This window comes from Chanos chanos, chromosome 16, assembly GCF_902362185.1.
Source record: "Chanos chanos chromosome 16, fChaCha1.1, whole genome shotgun sequence".
NCBI classification, from domain to species: domain Eukaryota; kingdom Metazoa; phylum Chordata; class Actinopteri; order Gonorynchiformes; family Chanidae; genus Chanos; species Chanos chanos.
Window position 1 is genome coordinate 2,419,009 of NC_044510.1, and position 27,483 is coordinate 2,446,491.

Below are 27,483 nucleotides of genomic sequence, written 5' to 3' on the forward strand. Positions count from 1 at the left end.
TACATCTTAAGTTATTTCAGCAAATAAATTACAAAAATAATCCCAACTACAATGACGCAAACCTTCACATGTTTGTAAAGAAGTGGTGAATGAGTTCACAGTACCACGATGTTTACTGAAGTTTAAGAATCTTTCAAGAGCGCGGACTCCTTTGGGTTCATACTGCTTGGCTCCTTCGGGCATCCTCTTAAAACCACACAAGACGCGTGTGAGGTTTATTAACCTGTCACAGATAGTGAACTAAATTACAAGATAAGACAGTCTTCTAGCTTTGCATAGCGATATATAATCTTTTTTTTTTTTTGAGTTAAAACTGCCATGACACTGCGAGTATAGCTGATATCCCATTGCGATGCTGAAGGAGTACAGCCGTGTCGCAGTACATGACAAAATAACATAACAGATGCAAACGTGCTATACAGTACATGTATCAACAGTATACAGCCATGGTACATTTTAAATACCAATACAAAACAGGAGAAAAACTAAAGATTCTATAATCATATATATATTTTATTCTTGATACAGCAAAATACAAAGAATATTCACAACAGACTCAGAAAACCCCTTAGTATTCAGTAATACTCAGTCCACAATTTTTTTTTGTTTTTGTTTTTTTTTTTAAATTACAACTTATGACAAGTTTGGATAATGAAATTCATAGGGAGTACCTTTAAGTCTTAAATCATATTGCATCCTTTTTATATATTGACGTAGATCTCTCTGGTAAATCTCTTCTGAAATACTGTGAAACTTCTCGGGAGTTTGAACTGCCTTTAACTGTTTTGAGAGGCCTCGTTTTAGGAATTACAAAACAATTATGAAACATGTAAACACCCAGAAGTACTAAACATATAAAAGAAAAAAAAACACTCTTGTCTCAAGGGGACAACACAAATTAGGCTTCAATAAACTACCTAAAAAATGAATTAGCAACGTAATGTAATTAGAAACATGTTCCTTCTGCTGAACACAATACATCTTATTATAACAACATTTTAACAGATCAACAATATCCACTCCATGATATTACACACTCTTCCATATATTATACAAAAAACAGATACTTAATTTCAATCTAAGAATCTCTGTGATAATATGGTCAGCACTGAGGCTGAAGACAAGACTAAAAAATACAGTTAGGAATTATTGAAAAACAACAAAAAAAAAATAATATAATTGAAAACATACTACCATACAGTGTTCTGTCCAAAGTGTTGACGACAAACAAAAAATGAAAGACTGAGAGAAATAAAAGCAAAGTTCAGCAATGAAAATGTGCATATAGTATTTTCATGTTCTATTTACAACTTAATACAAAGGCTGAACTGTAGTTTAAAAAAAATTACCCTAAAAGAAATATTTTTTATATTTATATATATATATATATATATTTATATATATATCTATATACACATTTGTACAGCTTCATATTTAAATAGAAACATGCAGTTATTACGTATTTCTACCAGATGTGAGAAAAAGGTCATCTTACCCTGGATTCAAGTTACAGTAATAAAGGATTATTATTGACATTTAACCGAGAACAAAAAAACCTGTAAAGCACTGCTTTGAAACCCGACAGAGAAGACAAAAGCTGGTTTTAAAAAAAAAAAAAAACACATTACAGAGTAGTAGGAGGAAGAAAGAAATATAATAAATAACCTTTTCGTCTAAAAGAGTGAAGGCCATGGGAATATTCCTCGAATAAAAATTCATCAGCTCTAACTTTAAGAACGTTCCAGAACTTTTACAGAAATCACAGCAGTTGATATACACGTACAAGTCAATGCACAATAACACGACCCTGAATGTATTCGCACTCAGTTTGCTAAACGTATCTAAGTCATTTCAAATGATAAGGTTGCAAACCCTAAGAATTATTCCAACATAGACGGCTGACTAGCGAATAATGTTTTAGAGTAAAAACTAATGGTGATATGATATCAAGCCAAAAACAGGCTAAGAACCAGCAAGTTGATAGCCTAGCCACTGTGGAACACTTCTTGAAGTAACATTCAAAACATGGTCAGATAGATCCTAATTTTCACCTAGTGCCCCAAAAAAAGAGAAGAAACACAGGTCTGAGGAGGGGGGGGGGGAGCGAAAGAAAAAGAAAAACAAGATGCCTGCATAGACCAGTTTTTCTTCGTTGACTCTGAGAAGAGTGCAAAAGGAGAGAGCGATAACAGTTTGTCCCAACAGGGAGCCGACATAAGAGAAGACTCTAGTGCAAGTCGTGGCTTTTATCCAGCATAGTGAATAGAAATGGACTGACTGACCAACACACTTCAGATCTTTTACCAGATATTGGTTTGCTCTCTGGACAACACAGAACTGTTCCATAATTAACACGCTTCCTCCCCCCCCCCCCCCCCCCCCCCCAAACCTAATGCCCCCCACCACCACTGCCTCCCGGTGGTCTGTCGGCCATACACCGGAACTTAATGAAATGAGTGATGCCACACAAAACCTGGACAGGTTCTCGACTACGATTAAGAATATCTCCAAACGTCCTGTACATAATGTGAAGTGTAATTATCTATAGCATGTGTATCAAATATATTTCTTAAAATGACTTCTCTCATCTTTACATGATTTTTTTTTTTTTAACGACACACAGATAACTATGATCCTATTAAAGGGAACTTCTGGCGTCTGACATTTAAATATTTAAATATGATATTCTCAGACATGATAGAAAACCTTTTTTTTTTTTTTTTTTTTTTTTTAAATCATCTCATATTACAACCCTGTATTTAAGTCAACAACTCTGAGAGTGAAAATGCAACTTGCAGCAAAAGCAACCTCCTGTTTTCTTTCTAACTAAAATATATTTTGGGTTAGGGTTTTTCTTTTTCATTTACGATATTAAAATGCTCCTGTGCTTACAAAGAGAACATTTATGGCTAAAAAAAAAAAAAAGAGTTAGCTACGCGACTGCCACGCTATGCAACTTTAGCTTTAACGAGCGACACTCACGATATTTGTCTCTGTATTCGCTTTGGACCAATAATACCGCAGAGAGGGGTCTTTTGTAAAGAGTGACCATTATATCAAAGAGAGACTATCCAGAACATTTTTCACACCCTGCTGTTCCTAAGAAAATACAACTTGAACAATATTTCTAGTGACAGTAAGGAAAAAAAAAATAAACAAACAAAAAAAAATTCAAAAAACATTGGAAAAGTGACATAGTTCATGGGTCAAAAAAGAAAAGAAAAAAAAAACAAAACAAAAAAAAACACACAAACACAAAAAAAACCAGAACCAAACAAACACAAAAAAAGGCGACCTATAAATTTGACGCTTGATGCCCATCAGCGTGGCAATGCCTCAGGACATCACATCATTTTGTTTTTAGTATTAAAAGTGTGTGGCCTATCTGAGAGAGACTGAGAGGGATTACAGCTAAAGCCTTAACTAAAGACCGCCTGACTCCTCGGCTCAGGACCACAGAGGACTGCCGACATAAATATATTTATATATGTGCAAGCCATGATATCATTCTGACAGCGAGCTCCACACGTCGGTGTACTGTGCGTGAACAGGAATGCCATCAAACGCACGTCACCACTGCGTCAGTCTTTTATGGTTCTCCAGCTTCACCTGAAAGAGTTCCTGTTCTGAGAGTTCCTGTTCCGTTCTGTGTCTGACCTTTCTGCGTGTGCATTTCAGCATATTATAGCTCCTAGTTTTCCTGTATATCAAATACAAGGCACGAAAATGATAAAAAAAAGGATAGTTTTAAAGCACCTTTGGTTAAAGGGAGGTACTTTGGTTTGAAAAAAAAATATCCATCTGAAAAGCCAATTATTCATGTTCATAACAGAGCAAAACAAAGAAAAAAATAAGCATAATGAAAACCTGTAGTACAATGGACATAGCAGGCCTGACACGACTCAATGCTGAAGATGGCTCTTTGAAGAAACAAAAAAAAACACATCTCTGAAAACATAAAAGAATAACCTGTTGACAAGCAGACGACTGGATACATCCACCTACTACATATTAATAAGGGGGCGGGACTTCATGATGGTGTGTGCATTATAAGTCTATCACTGCTTTATTTGTTGGGTTTTTTTTTTTTTTTTTGTTCTGTCTTTCTGTTTTGTTTTGTGGGGTTGTTTTTTTTTTTTTTTGGCAAGCTGGTGTACGAAATGAACACAGTGTCAAAGAAATGTCTGAGGCAGATAAGTTTTTGCGAGTGTTTGCACGTTGTCACGGAAACGGCGCGTGGCCTTGGCGATGTCGTTGTGTTCTATGGGATGAGTTTAGCGTCGAGCCGTAGCCAGTGCAGACCCTGTCGCGTGAAACGCACCAAATCAGTCATACTGCTGGTGTTGAAGATGAGAGGACCCATGGCCTTGTCCAGTTCAGCAAAGAACTCTGGGAAAATAAAGAGGGAGGAAGAATATGGTCAGCAAAACACACACACACACACACACAAAAAAAAGAACAAACAAACCTCTGTTGTAACATGACCTCTGACTTCTAACCTCTGGTGAACTGATTTTTGTTTTTAGTGTGGTAAACAACAGAGCTCTGAGGTTTTTAATGAGTTGGTTGTGTTTGCTTTGTGGTGGAAACCCTGTGTCTTTTGAAAGTGTGAAATAAGCCTTTCATTTGCCAAGGAATAAAGCCTGACCCACTTCAAAACACTTGTCACAAACGCCATATTAAAAACTGCTGAGTATTTGGTGCAGACTGCCTTGTAGTCACACATCACCCAGACAAACACTACCAAAGGTTTGACTTTCTAGTTCCTACCTGTGGGCCCAGTTAAAGTCATTTTTTTTAAATCCTCAGTTTTTGATAGCTGATAAAACAACGTATCTGACAAAACTAAGGGTTTGAGAACTCAAAACACACCAAGGGCCAGCAGTCAGGCTCCCGCACCCTAAGGGTGTGCAGGATACAACAGGGCATAAAGCAGTCCCAGTTATAACCCCTATAACCAACGATCTGTCACTCCTCACCCCTCTGCTCCTTGGCCAGCTGCTCCGCCTGTTCCCAGACCTCGGTGGCGTAGAGGAAGTTGGAGGTGACCTGTACGTAGCTGGCGGCCATCTGGTGGATGCGCTGTGGAATGGTGACGGAGGAACTGCCGCTGGGGTTGGAGCTGCTGGACGAGTATCCACCCGCACCGCTGCCCGGTGACAGCTTGGGCGACACTGGGGAGGGCATGCCTGCCGCTTTACTACAGACAGAGAGACAGAGAGAGAGAGAGAGAGAGAGAGAGAGAGAGAGAGAGAGAGAGAGAGAGAGAGAGGTGTTATTCGCCTGGACAGTGCAATCTCAATTGTTTTAATAATCCCGCTATTCAGATTACATGTTAATGTCTTTAGAGATTCAGTAAACACTTATGACACTGAAACAGACTTGTGTAAGTTGGTCATGAGACACTTCACCATGTAAATACCATGTAGGGAGTCTAGAATTAAACAAAACAAAAAAAGTGTTATTGTGAAACCAATAATCAAGATTTCTTACTTTCCCATTCCTGGAGAAGGAGCTTGAGTGTTACTCAATGAGTTCTGGAGAAGAAAAGAAAAAGAAAAAAAAAAAAAATCAAATATATAAAGTAGAGCTGGTCCACACCATCAAAGACTGTTTTTCACTGCTATTCACAACCTATCACCGTGAAATATGGGCAAAGATCGAGCTATTTCATTACATCGACAACACCTCATCAAACAGAACTGCTTTAAAGCCGAATTTCCTGTTTATACCTTCGTTGTATTTGCACAACTGTACAGTGTAGATTAAGTACTGTGTTTTTGTTGAGGATAAAAGAAAAGCATTAATGAAAAATGGAGGTTTATTCTTTAAACGGCTCAATAAAACCAAGCGTCACCTTCAAGTGTTCAGTAAGTGTCTTGGAGTATTTCAGTGCACTCTCTTTTCTCAGTTTGAACAGCCGCAGGTAGAGGAGGGACTGGCAGCGTAGGCTTTAAGTGTAAAGAGAGAGAGAGAGAGAGAGCGAGAGAGAGAGAGACAGAAAGAGAGAGAGCAAGAGTGAGAGCACATTAGAAATACAACTGTAAGACTCGAGATGTGGATCTGTGATCTGAATCTCAAGGATGTGCAGTTTTGTTTTTTTGATCTATAGCTGCGTCTATGAGCAGCGGAGTGATACCGCTTTCTCACTGTCACCCCTTCCTTTCCACTGACAGAACGGCGATGGCTAGGGCTCTGTTTAGGAACGAGGCTGATGAGTCAACGCGCAGTATCACGCCAGAGAAAAAACAAACCCCTGTGAAACGACAACTGACGAGATGCAGAAACCTACCACAGCACTGCAAGCCTTTTATCTGCCGACGTAGCGTCTGGAGCCATGTAGCTTTTCAGTTTCATAGTGTACCTAACACACACACACACACACACACACACACACAGAGATAGAGGGAAAAAAAACAACACGACACTCCGGTTTATCCTCAAAGGCAGATTAAGGTTCTTACACATCACATGGTGTGAGAAGAGTTCAGAGTGAAACTACTGTCCTCACGCTGTTCCCATTACAGCACACGCTGTTCCCCGACAGCCGCGCGCTAGCCGCGTAACGGGGGCGGGAAATCAGAGCGGGCTTTGGCGGCTCTTACTTGATCAGCTCCACCGTCTCGGCGTACATGGGGAAGGGGGATTTGGCCTCCTGGGCACTCTTCTCCAGGGCATTGCCGCACTCGATGAAGGACACAACGGCGTCCAAATAGTACACGGCTTTCTCAAACCTGTCCATCTGCAGAACGCCGGTGTGGGGGGGGGGGGAGGGTAATAGTTAGTCATAAAGTTCAGAGGAGGAAATGACACTTCAGACATAATCAGTTGTTCAACTCATTGACACGTTATATTTCTTCTTATTATATTTCATTGTAATTATTATAGAACAAAAGTTTTTTTTGCAATTGAGCCAAAGTTCAGTCGGTGGGGGGAAAAAAAAAAAAATTTGTATAGAAATTTCCCTGTCAGCCTGTACAAGGAGTAAGCACTACTCAATTAGATTACAAGACCCAAATGAACTGAGAGCATGAATTCAGTGACTAATAGGCTGTGCAAACGAAAATGTTCCCTCTGTGAAAGCCAATCCACGTCAAACACTTAAGAGTCTTAAACAAACACAACATCGTCCCCCAGATTTCTCCTTCTGGTCTTTGATTAGTAAACAGTCTTTTCTAATCAAATTTTTCACTAAGCAATTTCACATGAAAGCAATTTAAAGATCTCCTCGTCCATAGTAAATACATCGAACAATCGGATTGGTTTTAATGCTCTACGACCCTTCTGTGCCCTCTTTTACAAAACTTAAAGACACAAGATCAAAGCACAGGCCACACAGTCAGAGAGATGTCGTCCAGATTACTGGACGCTAGAGATGGAGCTGGTTCCCCGTCTCTGAACCAGTCGGCTCTTACCAAAGCGTCTGCATTGTGCTTCAGCTTCTTAGCTTCCTGCAGGTAGTGGTCGGCAGAGTGCACCCTGTACAGAAAACACACAGAGAAAAGGACAAGTTTGGGTGAGGTCTCTGCATGTTTTTTTTAACGTGTGCACAAGTGGCTTTTTGTGTCCCAAGAGTAAAAGAACAAGAGAGACACTTCTCAAATCGCAACTATGACTCACACACTCACACACACTCACACACACGCTTCTCAAATAACATAAACAACGGTTCAGAGGAAGGAAGTGTATCTAAGAGATCAAATGTTCACACAGAGCTATTGAGGAGGAGTCACACACATCCTAAACGCATGCACGCACACGCAAACACAGTGTCCTCAAACGCATTCCATCCTGGGTTTTTTTTTTTTTTCATTTTTTTCTGCAGATGAAAGACAGAGCAGTAAGAGCCGCCCTGCTCCACAGGGCTAGTCCACAGAACATCGTGCCCTCTCACCTGTCCTCAAAGTTGAGTTTGGACCTCATCGATTTGGAGCCGTCAGCGGGAAGCGGCGGAACAGCCAGCTGGTTCTCCGACGTCTTTGAGCTCTTCTCCTACAGACAGAAACACAGTCATTTCAAAATTCACTCAGCCGGACCAGGAGTCAACACAAGTTTACATTTGACTTTATTACGTGTTTTATTTTATTAAATGATTTAACGTTTTTTAAATGAACTGAATAACGAGCCACTGAATATTTTCAGCAAAGCAAACATTTGCAAACAATCCAAAGATGCACCTGCAAAGATTTTACAGGGTTATACGGAAAATCAAACCCAACACGGGAGGAAGAGAGTACGTTCGATTATGGAATTTAATTTACCTAAAGCGTGTGTGTGAAGTGAACGGGCATTCTGTTGAGTCTGAGAGCGCGAAATGGTGTACTACGACTGCGTATGTTATCGAGGAATGTGAGGGGAACGGCACACAGTGCCTCACCCAACACACACACACACACACACACACACACACCCTCTTGACACACACCTTGCCCTCCCTGGTGCCACGCCCCTGTTTGTCCTCCAGTTTACGGTGTTTGGAGGTGGAGCTACTCTTCCCGCTGTGCCCGCCCTCTTTGCTGCTACTGGCCGTGCTGGAGAGGGAGGCAGAGGATTGGCTGGCCGTGCGCTTGCGGGCCTGGTGCTCTGACTTGGGCGTCCGCTGCAGGCCGGCCATGGAGGGAGACGGTACCGGCTCCTCTTTTCGGTCCGCGCCCCGTTTGGACGAGCTAAAAACAGATTTGTTTTGGGTTTTTTTGGGTTTTTTTTTAAGAAGACGCTTCCATGTTACATGTTCCAGATTATGTATGAGAAACAGAAAAAAAACACGTCATTTGGAACGTGATAGGATATGACATACTCTTTGCTGCTGGACTTGTGATGCGATGAAGACTTGTCTTCCTGTCTTGATTTTTTATTTTCCTGTTTGAGGCCGTCATCATCGCCCTGCACAAAAACAAACAATAAAAAATATTCACACGCAAACTTAATTAATTACCTAAATTATGGTAAGTGACAGGGGCAGATGGGACTCCTTGCCCAAGGGAACAGGAGAAAAAAAACAAAAAACAACTGTCTTCTTAATCAGTGCCTGGTAAACATCATTTACAACATTATTATAACACCACCAACTTTACGTGCAAACTGCAATTCAGAGCATTTGCTTAATTTCAATACGAGCGATAAGAGAATAGCTATTGAGTGTAATAATGGGAGTTTAGTTTATCGCCGTATACTTTGTTTGAAGACATTTACATATGTAGTTATCGTGATACAGAGAAAGTGCCAGCACCACAGCCGAGGTGCAGAAAAAAAGACTCACATTTAGACGTGAAAACCACGTAACAGAGGTTGTGTCTACAAACAGCATTTATTTTTTTTTTTTTTTTTGCAGCTAGCTTATTAGCGGCAAACGCCAGTAGTAGCGCATGTTTGAGTGTGAACTGGCTACGCTACTTTTCAGTGAACTTTCCCCATATGCAAACACAGGCTCTATGCGAAACAGCTCTACGTTTCATCTTTATTGGGTTCAAGTCCTGCTTCTCACCAGTGTATGAAAACTGAAGACATCTGTCTGATTGGAGGGGAAACAACTTGATGCTTGAGAAATTGGAAAACTGTAGTTTTGTACCTTAACCATGAGCACAACGGCAGGGGGAGGGGTCAAAATATAAAAAATAAAAAAAAAAAGAAATTAAGAGATGGCTCGTAAACAGGCCTCATAACGGGTTTTCATTCATACCTTGTGCTTCCTCTTGCCCTTACTGGTGCTCTTCTCACTGGTCTGCTTCTGAAAGTCCTTTCCCTCTCTCTCGGCCGTCACGTCTCTCTCCAGTTTGACCTCCGTGTCCTTGTACGGCCTCCCGGGCACCCTGGAGAGCATGCTCAGGTCTATCTTCACCATCAGCTTGGGAGGGACGCGCTCCTCTGGCTCGCTGAGGGGAGACAGGAGCTCCTTCTCCTCCATGGGGGAGAACACGCAGACGGGGGTCCGGATGCTCTCCGTGTACTTTGGCGTCTGCGAGGAGGACGGGATGCTCTCGTTGCCTTCCGAGTCCGACGACGAAGAGTCCACGACGAACTCTCGGGACTTGGGCGAATTCTTGCTCGATGCTTTCGGCTTGCGTTTCTCCTGGGCGGGGCGCGGCGAGGATTTTAAGTCCTTCTTGATGTTGGGCTTGCGGAGGCCCTTGTTGGGCGCGCGCGCCCGGTGAGGAGGTATTTCGGGTGTGGGCTCGCTCTCTACCTTCAGCCCGCCTTTGGGCTCTTCCACCACGGGTGGCTTCTCTGGCTTTTTGGGCTGTTTCTTACCCACAGTCCTCCGCTGGCCCGTGCCGCCTTCGCTCTGGGCCGGCGACTTCTGCCGGCCGCGTCCGCTCTCCGAACCCTTCTGGTTGGGCCGCAGATCCCGGGACGGAGCCAGGGCGGAGTCTTTGGCGCCCCCCTGGCCGCTGTAGGCGCGGCTTGAGCCCGCATCGCGACCCTCTTTCTTGTATTTCATGGGGGTGCTGCTGCTGCTGCTGTCCACGGGGGAGGCTGGAGAAAACTTGTTCACTTTTTTGAACCAATTGTCCAGCTGCCATTTGTTGGCTGTGGGCTGTTCAGGCTGGGGGAAAAGGAGAGAGCCAATCAGATCGCTCCAGCTAACTGAACATCAGAACACTGAATGCTGACTGCAGGCTTCAATTCAGTGTCAATTCGGAGACATTCTGCATTTTAAGGAGCACAAACTCCGTGATGTATCACCCTCTGCATTGTTCAACTTGGTCTATCCATATGTTTTATCCATATGTCCATTCAGGCACTGATAAATCTAATCCATCACGTATCACACAATTTCACTTAGAATAACTTTGCTATTTCCTACAGGTGGTTCGTGGAGCAAGGAACAACTGTGTGTGTTTGTGTGTGTTGTAGTGTGTGTGTGTTGTAGTGTGTGTGTTGTAGTGTGTGTGTGTGTGTTGTAGTGTGTGTGTTGTAGTGTGTGTGTTGTAGTGTGTGTGTGTGTGTGTTGTAGTGTGTGTGTTGTAGTGTGTGTGTGTGTGTGTGTGTGTGGTAGTGTGTGTTGTAGTGTGTGTGTGTGTTGTAGTGTGTGTTGTAGTGTGTGTGTGTGTTGTAGTGTATGTGTGTGTGTGTGTGTTGTATTGTGTGTTGTAGTGTGTGTGTGTGTGTGTGTGTGTGTGTGGTAGTGTGTGTGTGTGTGTGTGTGTGTGTGTTGTAGTGTGTGTACACCCACCTCAGGAGAGGGAGCCCGCGGAGGTTCATTGGTCTCACTCTCAGTGGAGCTACTCTCACTCTCACTGTCTGATCCAGAGCTGCTCTCTGACCCACTGTGGCTGCTGGAGTCTTCTCTCTCCACTCCCTCACTGTTATTACTGTTATTACTGACACACACACACACACACACACAGAAATGAGATACACATACATATGCACAGCAGGTAAGCTACAGAGCGACACACACTTTCTTAATCTTATAAAAGGAGACACACCTCAGATCAGATCCTTGGATGAACACACACACACACACACGCCACACACAAACAGGTTCTTGTGTTGTTATTACAGAGAAATGAATAAGTACACATGCATACACACACCCAGTTCAGGCAATCACACACATACACGCGCGAACACACACCAGCTTAGGTACGGCACTACACACATGCTGACACGTGGGTCTTGCTGGAGTGAGTGAGTCAGACACGCCTAAAGGGATCTGCACCCGCACAGCGCACCTTGTGCTGCCGGCATGTGCTGAGTCAACGCCAAAAAGAAAAAAGCCAAAAAAGGGCTACCTGGCAGAGGCGTTTCTCGACACGTTCTTGCCGGAGTCTTGCTCTCCATCACTCTCCTCGCTGCTGCTCAGTTTCAGGTCATCCTGAAGCATACTGAAAAAACAAAACATCACAGACTTCACACGCAGCTCAGCACTCAATGGTTGTTTGCCCTTTTTTTTCCCCCCTCACCGAGAATTCTGTTTAAACAAGTTAAAACTGTTTTCACTCGGACTGCTTTAAAAAAAAAACAAAAGCATACAATGAATTGTGTATCATGCCCGTGTTCATAAAGACCTCAGTTATTGCTAGCAATAAGAAAAAGTGGGTCAACAGAACCCTTAATACTCGATAGATAGGAACATAGACAGACAGGTAGATAGGTAGGTAGATAGACTTACTTTGCCTGGTCTCCATCACATGTTTTGGACTGGTGTCCAGTGGAAGAGCTCTTCCCAGATATGCTTCTCTCTGAGAGAGTTACAGAGAGCATAAGGTTTATCAGTTAGCACTGACATGCTAAAGCACCAGCCTCTGAGAATAAGCCCAATGTTAGCGCTATGTTAGCCTAGCCTGACTGGCTAGCGTGAAGGTTAAAAAAAGAAGAAAAAAATACTTACTATGTCCTCCATTGTTAAAGCTTGAATGCTGGGCATCCTATAACAGAAGGAAAGCTTTTATGAGATTAAAGAAGAAAAGAGAAAAACTGGCCCATGTGTTTTTGTTCTGTTTTGTTTTCTTAAATAAATATGTGTTGGTGTTTACGTGAGCCGGATCGGGGGGGGTCAGGTGGTACAAGGGAAGAAAAACTGTGTTTGAAAATTACTGAAGATACTCCTAGACAGCTTTCTGACATCTTTTTGAAAACTCACCCCACTGCAACAGCTGCTTATTGGAACACTCAATAAAGGATTTTTCCCCCCCTTCATCACTGACTCATATTTCTTCATAACTGCTATGATTGTGTCTTAATATCCTCCCACTAAAGTTCATATAAGAGTAGGGGAAACAAAGCCCTGAGGCAGTGCTCAGTCATCACTGACCTTGGTTGGGAAGGGGAATTTAGACGGCTCTGTCTTGCAAGGGGTATGAATGGCTGTCAGTGGAGGGGGCCAGGACTGAGTCATTTCCTGTTGGAGGTGAGAGAGAGGGAGAGAGAAGCTACTGAGACAGTCTGAGGTATAAAAAAAAAAAAAAGATCACTTATGTAATTCCACTGCTACAGCAATGACAGAAAAAAAAAACACCTCTAGTCCCAAGCAACTGCAATATCTGCTTTACGAAATCATTCATACGTCATAAAGAGAAGCACGTGATGACTGATCATTCAAAAAAAAAAAAAAAAAACTACAGAAAAAAAAGACGTTCTTCAACACCAGTCTGACCTTTAAGATTTCATCGACACAGCTCACGTCTCCTGGCATGGATCCCTGTAAATGAACCAGAAAAAAAAAAAATCCATAAAACAGAATACAACAGGTGTGTTCCCAGGCACAGCCGACCAGAACGTACAGAGTGGAATATCCTATAATAATATGGAATAACGTATAATATCATATAATTCACACACGGGACATGACCCAGTAACTGAGTTCTTTGGATACCTCAACTATCTCATAATCAGGACCTCCTGTACCAAAGGTCAGTCGCTGAGAGAACCTCAAATCCCAAAATAACACTACCGGAGAGAAGCCTATATGTGTCCAGTCTTTCTGGAATACATTTAGTTCAAGAACTGAAAATCTTTGGAACTGAAAATCTTTAGTGGAACATTTACAAGTCCAATAGATCATCAGGAATCTTTTCTCTCAGACCTGCCTTTTTCACACACCATCTATCTGCGTCTCGTAGGGCCCGACCGATAAATCGGCTTGCCGATATAATTGGCCGATATGAGCTAATTGCAGATAAATCGGTATCAGCGTTTGTAACGGCCGATAAATGACAATTACAAAAAAAAGAAGACGAAAGATGGACCCGTCGACCATGGCGTGACATTCATGACAGCCATGCCCGGTTCTGCTGCAGGACCGTGAAAGCAGGGACAGTCAATCAGTCAAACATCTAAATTACGTTTAATGTTATGTTAGTTGGGTGGTGTAGACTAAGCTGTTGACGAACTGCTGTTGATTAAACTGCATCGTTTAACTTATTCTGCCAAAATGAGGCAATGGCAAATATATCTGCAACTCGTATGTCTGCAGGTACAGTCAGTGAAGATTATTAAACCAGAGGAGACACGTAAATAAACATGAGCTGAGCAAGTATCTAACATGGCTTGGTAGCCACACAAAGTTATCTCATTTCTTTTTTAAACGTGTACTGTGAAATCCCAAAGTCGCAAATCCTTGATATGACATGAATGCATCTAATACTACATGACTGTAGTCAACAGCAGCGTTTACTCTAGCTCACTGTATCAGTTTACTGCACTATTTATCAAAATGTAATATATTTTGTTGTACCTTTGTTCAAAGTACTACTTATGACAATAAAACAAGCTTATTTTTAAACTGCATTATGTCATGTTATCTTGGTGAGGACTCTTACATAACTACACGCAACAAATGTTAGGGAAAATCTTTATGTTATGTGTTTCTGGGGAAAAAAAAAAAAGAATATCCGCTGATATATCATTATTGGATTTTTTAATCATCAAATATCAAAATCGTTATTGGTCTGAAAAATCCTATATCAGTCGGGCTCTAGTGTCTAGGGGTGCACAATCAAACCCTGAGTACAACAGGTGCTGCAACGCACGACTGGATTAAAAAAAAAAAAAAAAAAAAAAAAAAAAAAAAAAAAAAAACTGTGGACACGGCAGCCCTCAGAGACCAGGGTCTGACACCTGTGTTTTAGAAGGTACCCATCGCTGACAGAGGTCTACGAGGACGTTTTATAGACACAGTGGACTGAAGGAGACAGTCTTACCTCTACAGGTTGAGTAGGGATCTTGAGCTTGGTGAGCGAGGCCTTGCCGTTGGCCTTCATCTCGCCCATGCCACTGCTGTGCGACTGGCCGCCGTACGTCTCCGACGATGTCTTGGGCTCTCCCGTTTCCTGCCCGTCCATGGGTCGCACGTAGGCCGTGGGCTTCTGGGGCATGGAGCCCGGCTTGGATATGAGGGACGGCGGGAAGGCCTGGCTGGAGTGCTGGCCGCTCGGGAAGGACGAGTGGACGCGCGACGGGGAATCCCAGTTAGCCTCGCGTTCCCGCGGCGACTTGGAGCGGTAGCGCTCCTTGCCGTGGTGCTCGGCGACCAGAGAGCGCGCGTGTCCGCCCGAACTCATGGAGCTCTTGGCCGGGCTGGACGTGTGAGACTTGGAGTGGTCCGAAGACCCGTGCTTGCTGGACTTCTTGCTGTTGCTGCTGCCGCTGCTGTAGTCGCGTTCGTGTCTTTGGCTGCCGCTGCCACTACCACCGCCGCTCCTCTGGCTGCTGCTGTGGCTGCCCTGCAGGCCAGATCGTTTCTGAGACTGGGAGGAAGAGGACGAGGAGGAAGATGAGCCGGCGGCCGCGGGGCCGACCGGAGTCCACTTGCTGCTCTGGCTTTGGCTGCTCCCTGCTCCACCTCGCTGCTCGCTGTAAAGAGACTTCTCCTCTGAGGAAGAGGAGCCGGAAGCCTTCGTCATAAGCTTAGACATAGGAGTTTCTCCAATGGTTTCCTTCATCTCGTCGTAATTCCCTAGCATGCTCTGGATTCGACTAGAAAGTTTGTCCTCTTTGCTGGACTATAAACAAACACAGAGAAACAAGTTAACCTTGCATTCTGAAGAATACAATTACAGTGCACTAAAAGCTACCTCCTAATAAATGCCTAAAGCACATTAATCTCCAATGGCGTTTGTTTCTGTAAGATCTCACAACATAACTGCCCTACATTCTGATTATCACAGATGACCAAACAAGGCTTTGAGTCTTAAAAAAAAAACAGAGAGAGAGAGATCAGTTCTTTCTATTGGCTACTGCAGAATAAAAAAAAACAACAACAACCATATAGTGTTTCATAACCCCATTTACTGTCGCATAAACCATCAAACTCGATGAATTTCATGAAATTTAGCAAAATGTGTCACACAAAAGACGCATACACAAACACCACTAAATAAGCTTTCCAAAATAATAATAATAATAACAATAATAATAATAATAATAAAAAAGAAGTAGAAGCAACTTTTTATCAGTTTTTAGCAGAGAAATAGGTCAGAATGTGGGGAGAAACAGAGGCTTTGCAAAAATTTCAGCTTATCTGTATCTACAGGCTTAGCTGTGCCTACCATTTCTGTTCTGATTAATGTGAGAGAGAACCACAGCTGTGAACTTACCGGGAGGACACCGCGTGCTCCCCTGTGTTTGGTCACAAAACGGAATTTTATTTTGCGTTGGATTCTGACGGTGACAAGTAATACAATGAGACTATCAGAGGAGGACGAGGAAGTTTCCTGATCAGTCGATTATGGCGATCAAGTGACCACAATTAACAAAAATCTGAATTTAGCCGTATTTTGGCTTTGATCGCGATTATTTGAGACAGATGCTACCAATTTGCGTGTGACAAACTCATACAATTTTTTTTGAACTTCGGACGTGCCCTGAACTTGCCTCACACGAGCCTCGCGGTGGTATCTCTGAAACAGGGGGCTTTCCCAGATACTCGGTTTTTTGCCCTTGTCTTTTGACAGACTGGGGGGAAAACTCTAAGAGCTAGCAGGACTTTCCTCTGAACCTGCCCCGAGCCCTCTCTCCTCCAAATGACTCCACAGGTTCTCTGCCGCGGAGAAAGCCAGTGCTCAGCTCTACTTAAAGCTGTTTAGGAGCAACGATTAGACTGAGACAGACTGGAATCCTCTTAAAAGTCATGCTGTCGGCGAGATCTAATCTATGCCATCTCACTGCTCTGTGTCAGCCAGTGTCAGATACTGAATCTGCCTGCAATAGCTTTTGACTGTGGTCAGACAATAAATATCCTAAATAATTTAATATGGTGTAATACTTCAGGAGACGATGATCTGGGCGAAGGATTCTTAAGATTGAACTTCAGACTGTAGAAAAAGTTTAGCCTAAGGGCACTCAGTTTGGTTTTAATGAACTTTCAATGTTCTTCTGCCCATGAGGACTTGAGAAGAAGTCACCTGACTCATCATAGCCAAATGACAAGAGAGACAAGAAAGACAAGACAAGAGAGTGTCACCAGGTCTTTGCAGGGGCAGTGGATACTGGGAGTGAATAATTACCTCTTTACACAGAGTGTAAAGCAGCTAAAAAAAAAACAACGTATGTCTCCAGTGAAAGAAACCAACCTCCATGCACAAAGTCTCAGTTTTCTTGGCCGCCCAGAGCTGCCATTTTAGATCAGTATCAGGAATGCAACTTTAGACCAAACGACTACAATTACAACAGAACTCTCACTGCAGGGAGGTCAAAACCCTAAGGAAATGGTCAACACATAAATTACCCAAAGCTGAAAATTAGGCTCCTTAAACCGCAGGGAGGAAATCAAGAGGGACCAGAGAGGAAAGAACGGTGAATCCAATTTAAAATAATAAATAAATAAATAAATAAATAAACAAAAACACTTACAACTTTATAAGGTTCGGGAAAGAGGGGTGAGTTGGCGGGGAAGGCCTCTCCTCCCTGTTGGATTTCTTGATTTCTCCTTTCTCTTTCTTTCATGCGGAGTACATTCCGGTCCTCACGGTTCATGTTGCTAACGAAAGACAGAGACAGAGAGTCACTAACCATGGAGTAAATTCAAAGACAACCTTCCAGTGCTTTGGTCCATATATTTACACAGATGCACAGTTGCAACGACAAAAGACTTTGACGCTCTGGTAGGCATTTGGTAGAATGAATCTTCACTGGTTATGTATTTGAAAACCAGTGTTTTCAGACTGGTCTTTTGAGAAGTAGACCTATACCTTCAGATACTGTTAAGCCATCAAATCTATGCTACACAAATAGGGGAAAATGATCTCTTAAAGAAAACATTTGGAGAATCAATCAAATACCATATTTTTGCAATTACATTTACATTTGTCAAGTCAACAATTTCAGCTCAGTTGAAAGTATAATCTAGCAGCATGTTCAAAAAAGAAGCTATGACTCGCATAGGTTTCAAAGCACCTACAACTTTCAATCACAATGCAAACAGCAGAGATGCATACTTTGGGCTGACTGAGGGATGACACTGGTACAGTTTAAAAACAGGACCATGAGACGCAATTTACAGACTTCAGGCTTCCACAGCACTGGTTGTTGGTTAGACTTTTTTTTTTTTCCTATTTTGACAGCAGCAAGCTAAACAAATACCTATGACATAGTCTGGGTCAGACTTTACTGCAGTTAAGCTGTCACCTGGAGCGCTGGCTATACCAGCACACAGTTAGCATTTTAACTGGTGACTTCAGAATTCAGAGCACTCAAGCTGGTTAACAATCCCACATGAAAGTGGTTTGCAACGATATGAAAAACACTGAGACTGAGTTTGTCATGGCTGATTTTCATAGCTGAGTCATGAAATAAGAGAGACTGTCTGTATTTTCCATGTTGATTCATGTGCAAGAGCCATGGTTGAGAAATGACACGCTGGACACAGGAAGTTGCCTAGTCTTCTCTTCAGTTTGGTCACCCAACGGAACTTTGGTTTGCGTCGGACGCCGAAAGAATGACAAATGACACCACGAGATTATCAGAGAAGAGCAGGGAGTTTCCTGACCAGCTGATCGATATGATCAACTGATCACGGTTAACAACACTGAGGAAGTTCTGAGATCTACAGAACGATATCAAGGCTAGAGCAGCAACAGCCCGTGTGGGGAAAAAAAAAGAACATCTTCTGAAGAAATACTGAAAACTTTAGGTTTCTAAACCATGTCAAAAATAGAGTTATTTAGGATTTCACTGACTGGAGGTTGGCACAGCCAATCATCTATTCCCGTCTGTTCATCTTTTAAGCACCAATTAAAATTCACACAACCTGAATGAGAAAGTAATTTGATAAACAATTTGCATATGGGGCAAAAAAAAAAAAAATTAAACAGAGTCTCTTGAATCTCTTCAATAGAGATTCACAATGCCAGTGGAGAAGTGGTGTGTTCTATAGAGCTCTCATAAAAGCACAACTATGAAGCACATCCATCAAATACAAGTTACTCACGATGACACGACCTGACTTAAACAGACCACCAAATACAGCACTTCTTGACACAGACTGTCAATGCCTCATCCAAAGACCACACTGCTCTCAGGTAATGATGATGGTACCTACTGTCTGCAAAGCTATTAATGGACTGAAACCGAGACTGTCAGCTGTATACTTAATTTTTTACTTCAATGGACACCAATGGCGAGAACATAGAAACCAATTTGCAAACCGCTGTAAACGCTCTCTCTGCAAGACAAAGCCTCGAAAATTCTGATACAATGTCTTTCTGCTAACGACAGACACTAACTCCATAAAATAGGCTTAAGTCACTCTGAAGGCAAACAATCAAGTTCAGCTGCAAATTAGAGGCGTAGGGGGTAAAATAAAAAAAACCCCAAAACAAAACACACTCACTCAGCGGGTCACACCCCCCCTCATTCCAACTTCTTCTCCCAAGTTTGTGTGTACACACAACGACACCCCTTTGATTAATTCAATCAAAATGCTAATTGTTCATTGTTTAGGCCTTGCTGCTCCAGACAAAGCATCAACCATGAGTGGCACAAATCGTCATAGTGAAAGACAAGGACGGTAACATCAGGTGTAAAGTGAATCAGCTGGAGACAACAAAGTATGTTTCACGCTCCAGCTACAAATGAAGACAACCCAGGTTTATTTAAACTTGCTGATTATTAAAGAAGCACGGTGTGATAAGCACTGGGATCCACAGTAAAATTCAATTTCAAATCAGACAACTGAACCATTACAAAAGTAAGCCTACCATTTCACGTGTTATCAATGCCTCTTACGACACGCCTGACGCTTTGTGTTATCTTTACGTGAAAAGGTTTCTGTTTACTGGGAACTAGGCCTGAGTCTGCAGCGGCTTCACACACAAGTCACCCTCATGTCTCCATTTTTGTTTTTGTTTTTGTTTTTTTTATCATAATACACGTGCGACAGATGCGCATGTTGCTTTTTTATACAGTAAAAGCATTCACCTCTAGATTACACATTTGCTATCACTATCCAAAAACTGTCACTTTGGCCAACAGACATTTACTGTAAGAGGAGACTGTCCTGCTTTGGCATGCTCAGGCAACCCAAACGCACATTACAACAACTATAGCAAAACACTTTGGGGGGAAAAAAAAGTAAGTTTCCTCATCACTCAACATTTTCTTAACAGTGGACAAGTGAAGACAACAGCATTGCTTAAGAAACACAGTCCAAAAAGACAGCGACTGACAACGAACATGGCACAGCACAGAGCACACAGCTGCCTACCCTGACAAAGAGGCCATAACCTCAGCCAATGTACCATTGGAAGAGGAATTCCACGAAACTCCAAAACAAATAAGAGCTGGTTTCTAGACCGAAGTCCTCCTCAACTGGTGTAAGTTACATTTACTGAAGGTTTTCTTTATCAGAAGAACACACACAAGAACGCCAGTGCTGAATTTCCTTGGGAAGAGGATAAATCTGACTTAGGGAAGGGAGGTTACTGCCAGTTCGAGGGCCGTACCATTCTGTGATAAGGATGGGGGTGGACCACTGACAGACAGTATGTGAATGCAATGAAGGGGGTCTGGGCAGTGCAGCTGAGAGACAAAGTTTCAGTGTCTGCCACAGTCAACAGCACTTCACCATTCTTCAAGCTGTTTTAGGAGAGTAGGCTAACTGAACCGACAAAACATATTAAATAAGCAACAAATTCATTTTAAAAAGGTCCCGAACAACAATATTATCACTGGAAAGAAATCACAGACCTGTCAGTTGTTTGAAAATGAAAAGGTGTGTTGTCTTATAAAAGTGCCTTTTATAAACCTGAGAACCAATAGGATCATTAAAACATCAAAACACACTTTGCCGCACAGTAAATACCTCAAAACAATACTATGAAAGGAGAGACAAAGTAAGGGACAGTAAATAAAATAATTTATTATCTAATCATTAATTATAGGAAATTTATAGGAAATTTTGAAGGGATTAAAGAGTTCAGTTTTCACCTTTGAGTGAGACATCTCCATTTCACCCAGAAAATGGAGCAGTCCAACTCACTCCTTATAAGGAGATGTTATTTTATGCCAACGCTCCACTCCTCCTGGTGATGTCATAACTTAGAGCACATTCCAACCAATCAAGCACCTCCTTACAGTAAACAGTCTCCTTCCCCCCTCCAGTGCCTGGAGAAGTGCACAAGCGTAAACTTCTTTAAAGTAACAGCACCTGTTTTCTAATCGACCAGGGAAATCCCTATCGAAACAACCAGCACGGCTGGCGAAACAGCAGAGTCAGTCATGGAGGCTTTTCTTTTAAAACAAGCTCACTGTGAGGGAAGATTCTGTGTTCTGTTAGACATTTCCCTTTGCTTTCGTGGTAGGGTTGGACATGACAGTCATTTCACCGTGCAATGTAAAAAATAAATAAATAAATAAATAAATTATAAATCATTTACTAGAGCAGGCATAGTGAGACAAGACTAATTACTCTATCCAAGAGATCCTCTGGATTCCAGTTTCAAAGCAAATTTTCACATGTAGCAAGTAGATCAAATGGTCTAACTGTAAAGGCAAACAGTTTACAGTCCACGTAATCATACACAGCAAGTCAACACACACACATATATATGTATATACTAACGTGTAACGCCAATAAGCATCCAGAGAACTGTATCTCTGAAACAGCAGGAGGTTAAACTACAAACAGAGAAGGGTGACGATCCAGTTTATGACCTGTGTGGGTACAGTTTAATCATTATGGTATTTCCCTGCCCTGAACCACACTCTACAGAGGCTGTTGTAGAGTGGAACAGGAGTGCCCGTGACTTGGATTCTTAGGTAATACGCAAATGAATGCAAAGTCACAAATTATACAAAATACTAACTGAGAGCTATCGAGTCAGAGCTTTGACTGAGTCCATTTTACGGTGTCGAATCAAGAGGTATTTTCATAACCGACTGATGAGGTTTTCCTTTTTTATTGCTGTGTTGAGCAAAAAAAAAAAAAAAAACACCTGTCAGAGGATTGACCTGCAATAACCCCTTAAATTTATGACACCTCTGTACAAACGAAGAGAGCGGCCGGGTAGCGTAACGCGGTGTACTGGGATGGCTAAATGTAGTCAGAGCTTCTGGTTACTCAGACACAAAACAGTCACGTCAGACACACAGCAACATCAACTAACAGGCAAACTCGCTGTTCCATTTTTCACATTCTGTCCTTCCTCACTTCACAGCTCACAGTACATGCTAACAATACCTTTCCTCAACTGTTCTGTTTTGCGACATTCCTAACTGTTGTTGGGGTTTTTTTTTTCTTTCTTTCTTTCTTTCTTTCTTTCTTTACTGTTCTTGGTAGTTCCTTACACCTCTGAACTACTGCTGAGAGGGGAACTGTTGGTGCTATTTTTAGTGTGCTTGCATATTGGACTGTAAATAGAAACACAGGACTACCTCCATGCTACTGCAGGGGCCCCAGGACTGCTGACTACCAGAAGACACACCAGGCCTCCACGGAGTGTGCAGTTCTGATGGTTCCAGAATCTCTCTGAGAATCTTACTGAGGTTTTACAAATGTGTTTATTTTCGCCTACATCAGCATGTCTCAGTCAGCACAGTTTTCAAGGTCTGCCTGGCCCCGCGTGTTTGTCTCTCTGCCTCGGACTAGCGCACCTGATTTAAGCGATACTCTGACTGGTACCTGGCCAACCAGCAGAATCAGGTGTGCGTGTGGAGCTGAAACAAACACGTCCAGAGCAGTGAGGGCTGTGGCAGGTTGTATAGTCATAATAAACTGTGCACTACAGGCTTTGCGCCTTGGGACTTTTGGAAGAACATATCATTTATGACGTGCAGTTCTTAACCAGTTGTGAAGATTTTCACATGAACACTCATGGATGACATGTCAAAGCCAGAACTGTCCTGCTTTCGTTGTTCAGTCACAAGCAACGGCCCGTAAACCAGCATCTTATATCTTGAATTCCCCTCCGAATTGCCCCTCCGATCAGAGGTAAGCTCCGAACTATGAACTGTGTGTACTTTTACACCTCTGACTGGACTTTGAGGGGTGTGGGGGGGGGGGGGGCATTAGGACAGTACAGAGAACGCTGGCCAAAATACATCCAAAGTCAAACCATGTAGCAAAAACATGACGCTCAGAATAAAAAACACCCAAGAGGAGACACGGCCGAAAAGAGCATAATTTACCCATGATCCCAAGCTGTCCCGGTTACCAGTGGATGACATTTATGAGTGGATACCACGTTTCTTCGGACAAACATGTTTGATAAAGCAAAGAGTTCTGTAACGGTTAAGAGAAGGCTATGACTAATGGACTCTGCATTAGCGCCTCATCACGCAAATCACTGCACTCAGAGTGACGTAAACACGCGAGCAGAGCCGTTACTCCTCTAGCATAGCACAACAGAGCACGAGTGGTTAGGAACGCAGGCTATTTAAAGAATAATATCAGAGGGTGGGTGAATCAGAGGTCTTCATGACCAGTTCACTGGGCCTAGGAAGGTTTCACTGTTTCTTTAAAGGTTCCCTGAGAGAGACAGAGAGAGAGAGAGAGAGAGAGAGAGAGAAAACTGATCGAGTTATGATTCACTGCTCACCTCACAGCTACGGTAAGATTAGAACTCAAGTGGGTCATCTCAGCTTTGGCCTCGATGTTCGATAACGCGAGCCTTCGTAACACTCGATTCAACCCCGCAGGTTCACAATCCTTGCTTTGTGACACGGGGCACCATAACGAAAAGGTCATGGCTATAGAACTGCCATGATGTACAAAAACGGAGATTGAATCAGAACATTAGCATGTCGTGCAAGCACACAAACGGCGCATACGTGTGTTTTTGATACATGAAGGGCTAAAAGAAGCCGTCCCTGTGAAACGTGACCACCGGTCATGGGGTTTGTTTCACATTATGAAACGGTGCGTTATCTAATGCTGCCTTCTTAATTAAAACTGAATGGACAACTTGTTTACTGTGGTTTACTTGGTGCCATTTTGATTCTGTAAACAGTAGTTAAGAGGTTTTAGAAAACTGACCGCGGCCCGAGCCTAGCCGATGCAGAACTACAGTCGTGCAGAAAACACCAGTAAAAAAAAAAAAAAAAAAAGTGCTTCTTGTGTTCCACTTCTCTACAAAAAACGCTGCCTTTAAAGGCAACTAATAATTAAATAAATGAATAAAACAAAGCATCCATTTACACCAAGCTCAAACCTTACATTCAGTTCGCTCACTGAGTGTGACAGAGAAAAGACACTCAACAATAAATGTCCTTTTAGTTTTTCCCCGAGCACCGCATTATTCTCCCTTGCTAGTCCTGTTTGTTAAGGCAAGTATTTACCTGTCTCACAGGGATCACAATAATGAGCAATGACAAACTAAAGGAAAACACCAAACAAAAATATCCCAGTCATAAACATAAACAATTTCATGTCCAACACGCTGTGGAAGGACAACATTGTCAGAACACCGCAGAAACGTTTTTTTTTGTTTTTTTTTTTCCTGCCCCCTACACACATAACTGATTGTATAACTCTCAGTCAACATAGCCTACCACTCTGATGAAAGTCTAAACATTCAACGGTCTGTCTGCAACAACTCACATTCTTAGTGTACCACAGACCCACAGAGGAAATGGTGAACTGAAGCCAAAGACTGAAACTCAACAGGAAGCTCTGTAGAGAGGACATGAAACACTGTTTATGACCAGTCTCACTTACAACAAACGCAAATTACACAGAGCGAAGAGAACACGACACGAATCGCTCTCATCTGTAAAGTCTCTGCAGATATTTCACAAAGCAATTTGTTTAATCTATTAGAACACCACACAAAGACATGATGCAAGAGTTGCATACAGAAGCTGGTCTTGTCAACATCTTTGCACCCAATGGCAGCTGACATCAGTTTCACTGATTCAGCATTTACTGACTCATTTACCCATCTTTCTTCTTTTCTCTTCTTTAAAGACAGAGGCTGTAAGACTTAGCCTATCGCCTGAGCTCCAGAGATCATGTCTGCTAGAGGTCAAGGCCATGCCTGAGTGAGTAGGCTTAGGACACAGCAAAACTTACCCTGGTTACTACTCCTCCTCTATCCTGAGTCTTAAAATGGCCTCTAAGATACAAAGTCAGCTGCTAGGCAAAAAGGTGCATTTCAATGCAATCTCAGTTAGAAGTCATCAATTCACTAGTAGTTACTGTACTATAGATCTCACCTGACAATGGTTCCCTAAAGTAAGAAGATAAATTATTTAAAATACACACACACACACAGACAAACAAACAGGCAGTTCAGAATATCTGCTTACAAGTTATTAAAGAGTATAATTAATTCATCTTTGAAAGCTCGTTTCCTTGATATTGTATAAGCAGTAATCGTAACTGCCTGTTGAGATAAGATCAGTGCTCGAGCGACCCACCATTGCAAAAACACTAACATTAGAGGACTATGAAACCTGCGATGGAAAAGTAGAAAGAGGACACAAAGTGACAAAATACATATTCACGTAACTCTGCTAACTTTGTAAAATTACGAATGGTCTAGGCAATGCGCACCTGTTTATGACACGCGCTGTGATATTTCTCCATCCAGTAGTCCAGTGGTCATTTTGAAAAACATTCACGCATATGTCGTCGTAAGCACAAATAAATCACTTTCGCTTGCTTATTTGGTTCCGTGTACCTATTGATTTCTCTTTGTGGTCAACTGTAAGTAGGAAGATGTGGAAGTTTAATAGAAGGAAGTTAATTTATCTGCGTAGACGTTCTTTGCATTATCAAGTCAGCTTACAAATTGTGACGAGAACAAAGCATTGACGTCACTTTAAAGAAGAGTAAAATTATGGAGCATGTAGCGTGGCCTTGCAAGTCTCAGAGAGACTTTTGGACTGGAGTTAATCAATAAAATGCTTCTGTATCCATTGTAAAAAGCCCAAGCATAATTTAAGCAGGGCTATTGCTAGATCAAAGTGCTCCTACCTACTGTTCCTAGAAGCAAGTGACTCACTTATGAGTGGCTGCAGGTACAATTCCGAGAACATAATTACATTTTGACAAATAATCTAGTTTTATAATATAAACCACACTGAATTTGGTGTGAGGTTTTAAAGCCAAATATAAAACGCGAAATTTCCAACTAATATCTTCCAATCAGAACAGAAGACGCTGGCTAGCCACTTAAGCTAACCAGATAACAGGGACACAGTATCATAATTTCACTTTTTTGCTTATACTCATAAAGACAAGTCGATTGTAATTTTCGGAATTTCTTGTCCTGTTCACTACACGCAAAGCTTTCTATTTCGACAAGTAAATGTGTCACTCTGTTGTCTGGTTCTTTGCAAATCTTGGACCAACTCGAGACATATCTAGCTAGTGCTAAAACAAGATCTCTCCCCATAGGGAGAAGCAAGCTAGCTAGTATATTAGCGAACCATTGGCATTTTGATCAATTTGTCATGATGGCGTTTGCAACATTTTTCCAAATGTTAACTTGTTTCCTCAATATATGACCAGATAAATTAGTGATGTTATGATAATGACAAATGTAATGTTAATCCGCTTACCTCTTGTCTTCCTTTTAGGCCCAAACCATTCTAGCTATTGAAAGCCCTTTGTCTTTTTTTTCACTTTGCAGTAGCTACAGCTAATCGCGCCTCAATAAAACTGTCATCAACGATGATTAAACTTCTCTAAATGTTAAAAGCACAAGCCCTCTTCGTCTAGGTTAGCCATAAGATTGAGGGACAATTACTTGCCATTGTTCTATTACACAAATTCTTCAAACAAGACCTAAAGACCATTTTCGAGAGTGCATCATGGAAGCAACTGGGTGGTTGATCTCGGTTCCCTAAACTTAGTCACGTGATCACGGCGCTTCGCCCAGGAATACCTTGCTGAACTGTAGATCGAGCAATAAGGCATTAACAGAAGTAGCCCACATCAGATCAAATTACTCTTTGGCGAGCCATAATACCAAATCAGACTCAGTAAGCTCCAGTAGTATAAACTGGCAGTATAAACTGTTTGCATCAGCCAGATGCCTTTCTACTGAAAACACATGAGCGCTTAAAGAAGGAGAAACTATCTGATGTTGAGACGCAAAGGCATTTCTCGGCACTGGTCAGTTCGTTTAAAAATGATGATGTAAGACCTTCCACTTGGAAATTATAGAAGCGGAGTTACTGTTTTAAAAGATGGAATTCCAAACTATGTTTAGCGAAAGACGTACGCCGCTCGCACTTTGTCGACCTTTTACTCTCATATAAAAGTGTTTCCTCTCACAATAAATATATCTTTCATATGTGAGGGGTGAACTGCAAAACTGTTGTCTGATTTGCATAAACGGACAACTTATATCTCACAGTCCAGGAAGTGCTTACTTTTTCAGACATTACTCTGGACCAGGCTGAAGTGCCAATCACAACAGAGGAAAAGTACTACGTTGTAACATGAGAAAAAAAACGAAACTTCAATCAAAAACTAACGCTATTTGAATAAGAGACTTTTGTAGGTAGCTACAGGTAATGAACTTAGTACAGGTTCTGCCTTGGTACCTGAAAAGCAGCACATAGTCCGAAGTCACGTCCGCTGCCTGATTAGTTTTC

The 27,483-nt window shown here is 42.1% G+C and overlaps 1 protein-coding gene across 2 annotated transcripts; it reads right to left on the reverse strand.

The window, feature by feature from the left end:
- Positions 1-3,281: 3,281 nt before the first annotated feature.
- On the reverse strand, positions 3,282-26,688 carry aff4 (AF4/FMR2 family, member 4). Of its 2 annotated transcripts, none has more exons than XM_030793582.1 (20): positions 26,443-26,688; positions 17,296-17,422; positions 14,646-15,446; positions 13,100-13,144; positions 12,758-12,844; positions 12,335-12,371; positions 12,116-12,185; positions 11,736-11,828; positions 11,174-11,321; positions 9,680-10,543; positions 8,798-8,883; positions 8,426-8,666; positions 7,895-7,992; positions 7,416-7,479; positions 6,606-6,742; positions 6,293-6,364; positions 5,858-5,951; positions 5,494-5,537; positions 4,980-5,200; positions 3,282-4,389 (listed from the first exon to the last, which is right to left on the reverse strand). In XM_030793582.1, the coding sequence occupies exons 2-20, from the start codon at positions 17,416-17,418 to the stop codon at positions 4,262-4,264; spliced, it is 3,453 nt and encodes a 1,150-aa protein (XP_030649442.1). In that variant the 5' UTR covers positions 17,419-17,422; positions 26,443-26,688; the 3' UTR covers positions 3,282-4,261. The 2 variants fall into 2 exon arrangements, with proteins under 2 accessions (XP_030649442.1, XP_030649441.1); XM_030793581.1 differs by lacking the exon at positions 26,443-26,688 and adding an exon at positions 20,147-20,226.
- Positions 26,689-27,483: the final 795 nt, after the last annotated feature.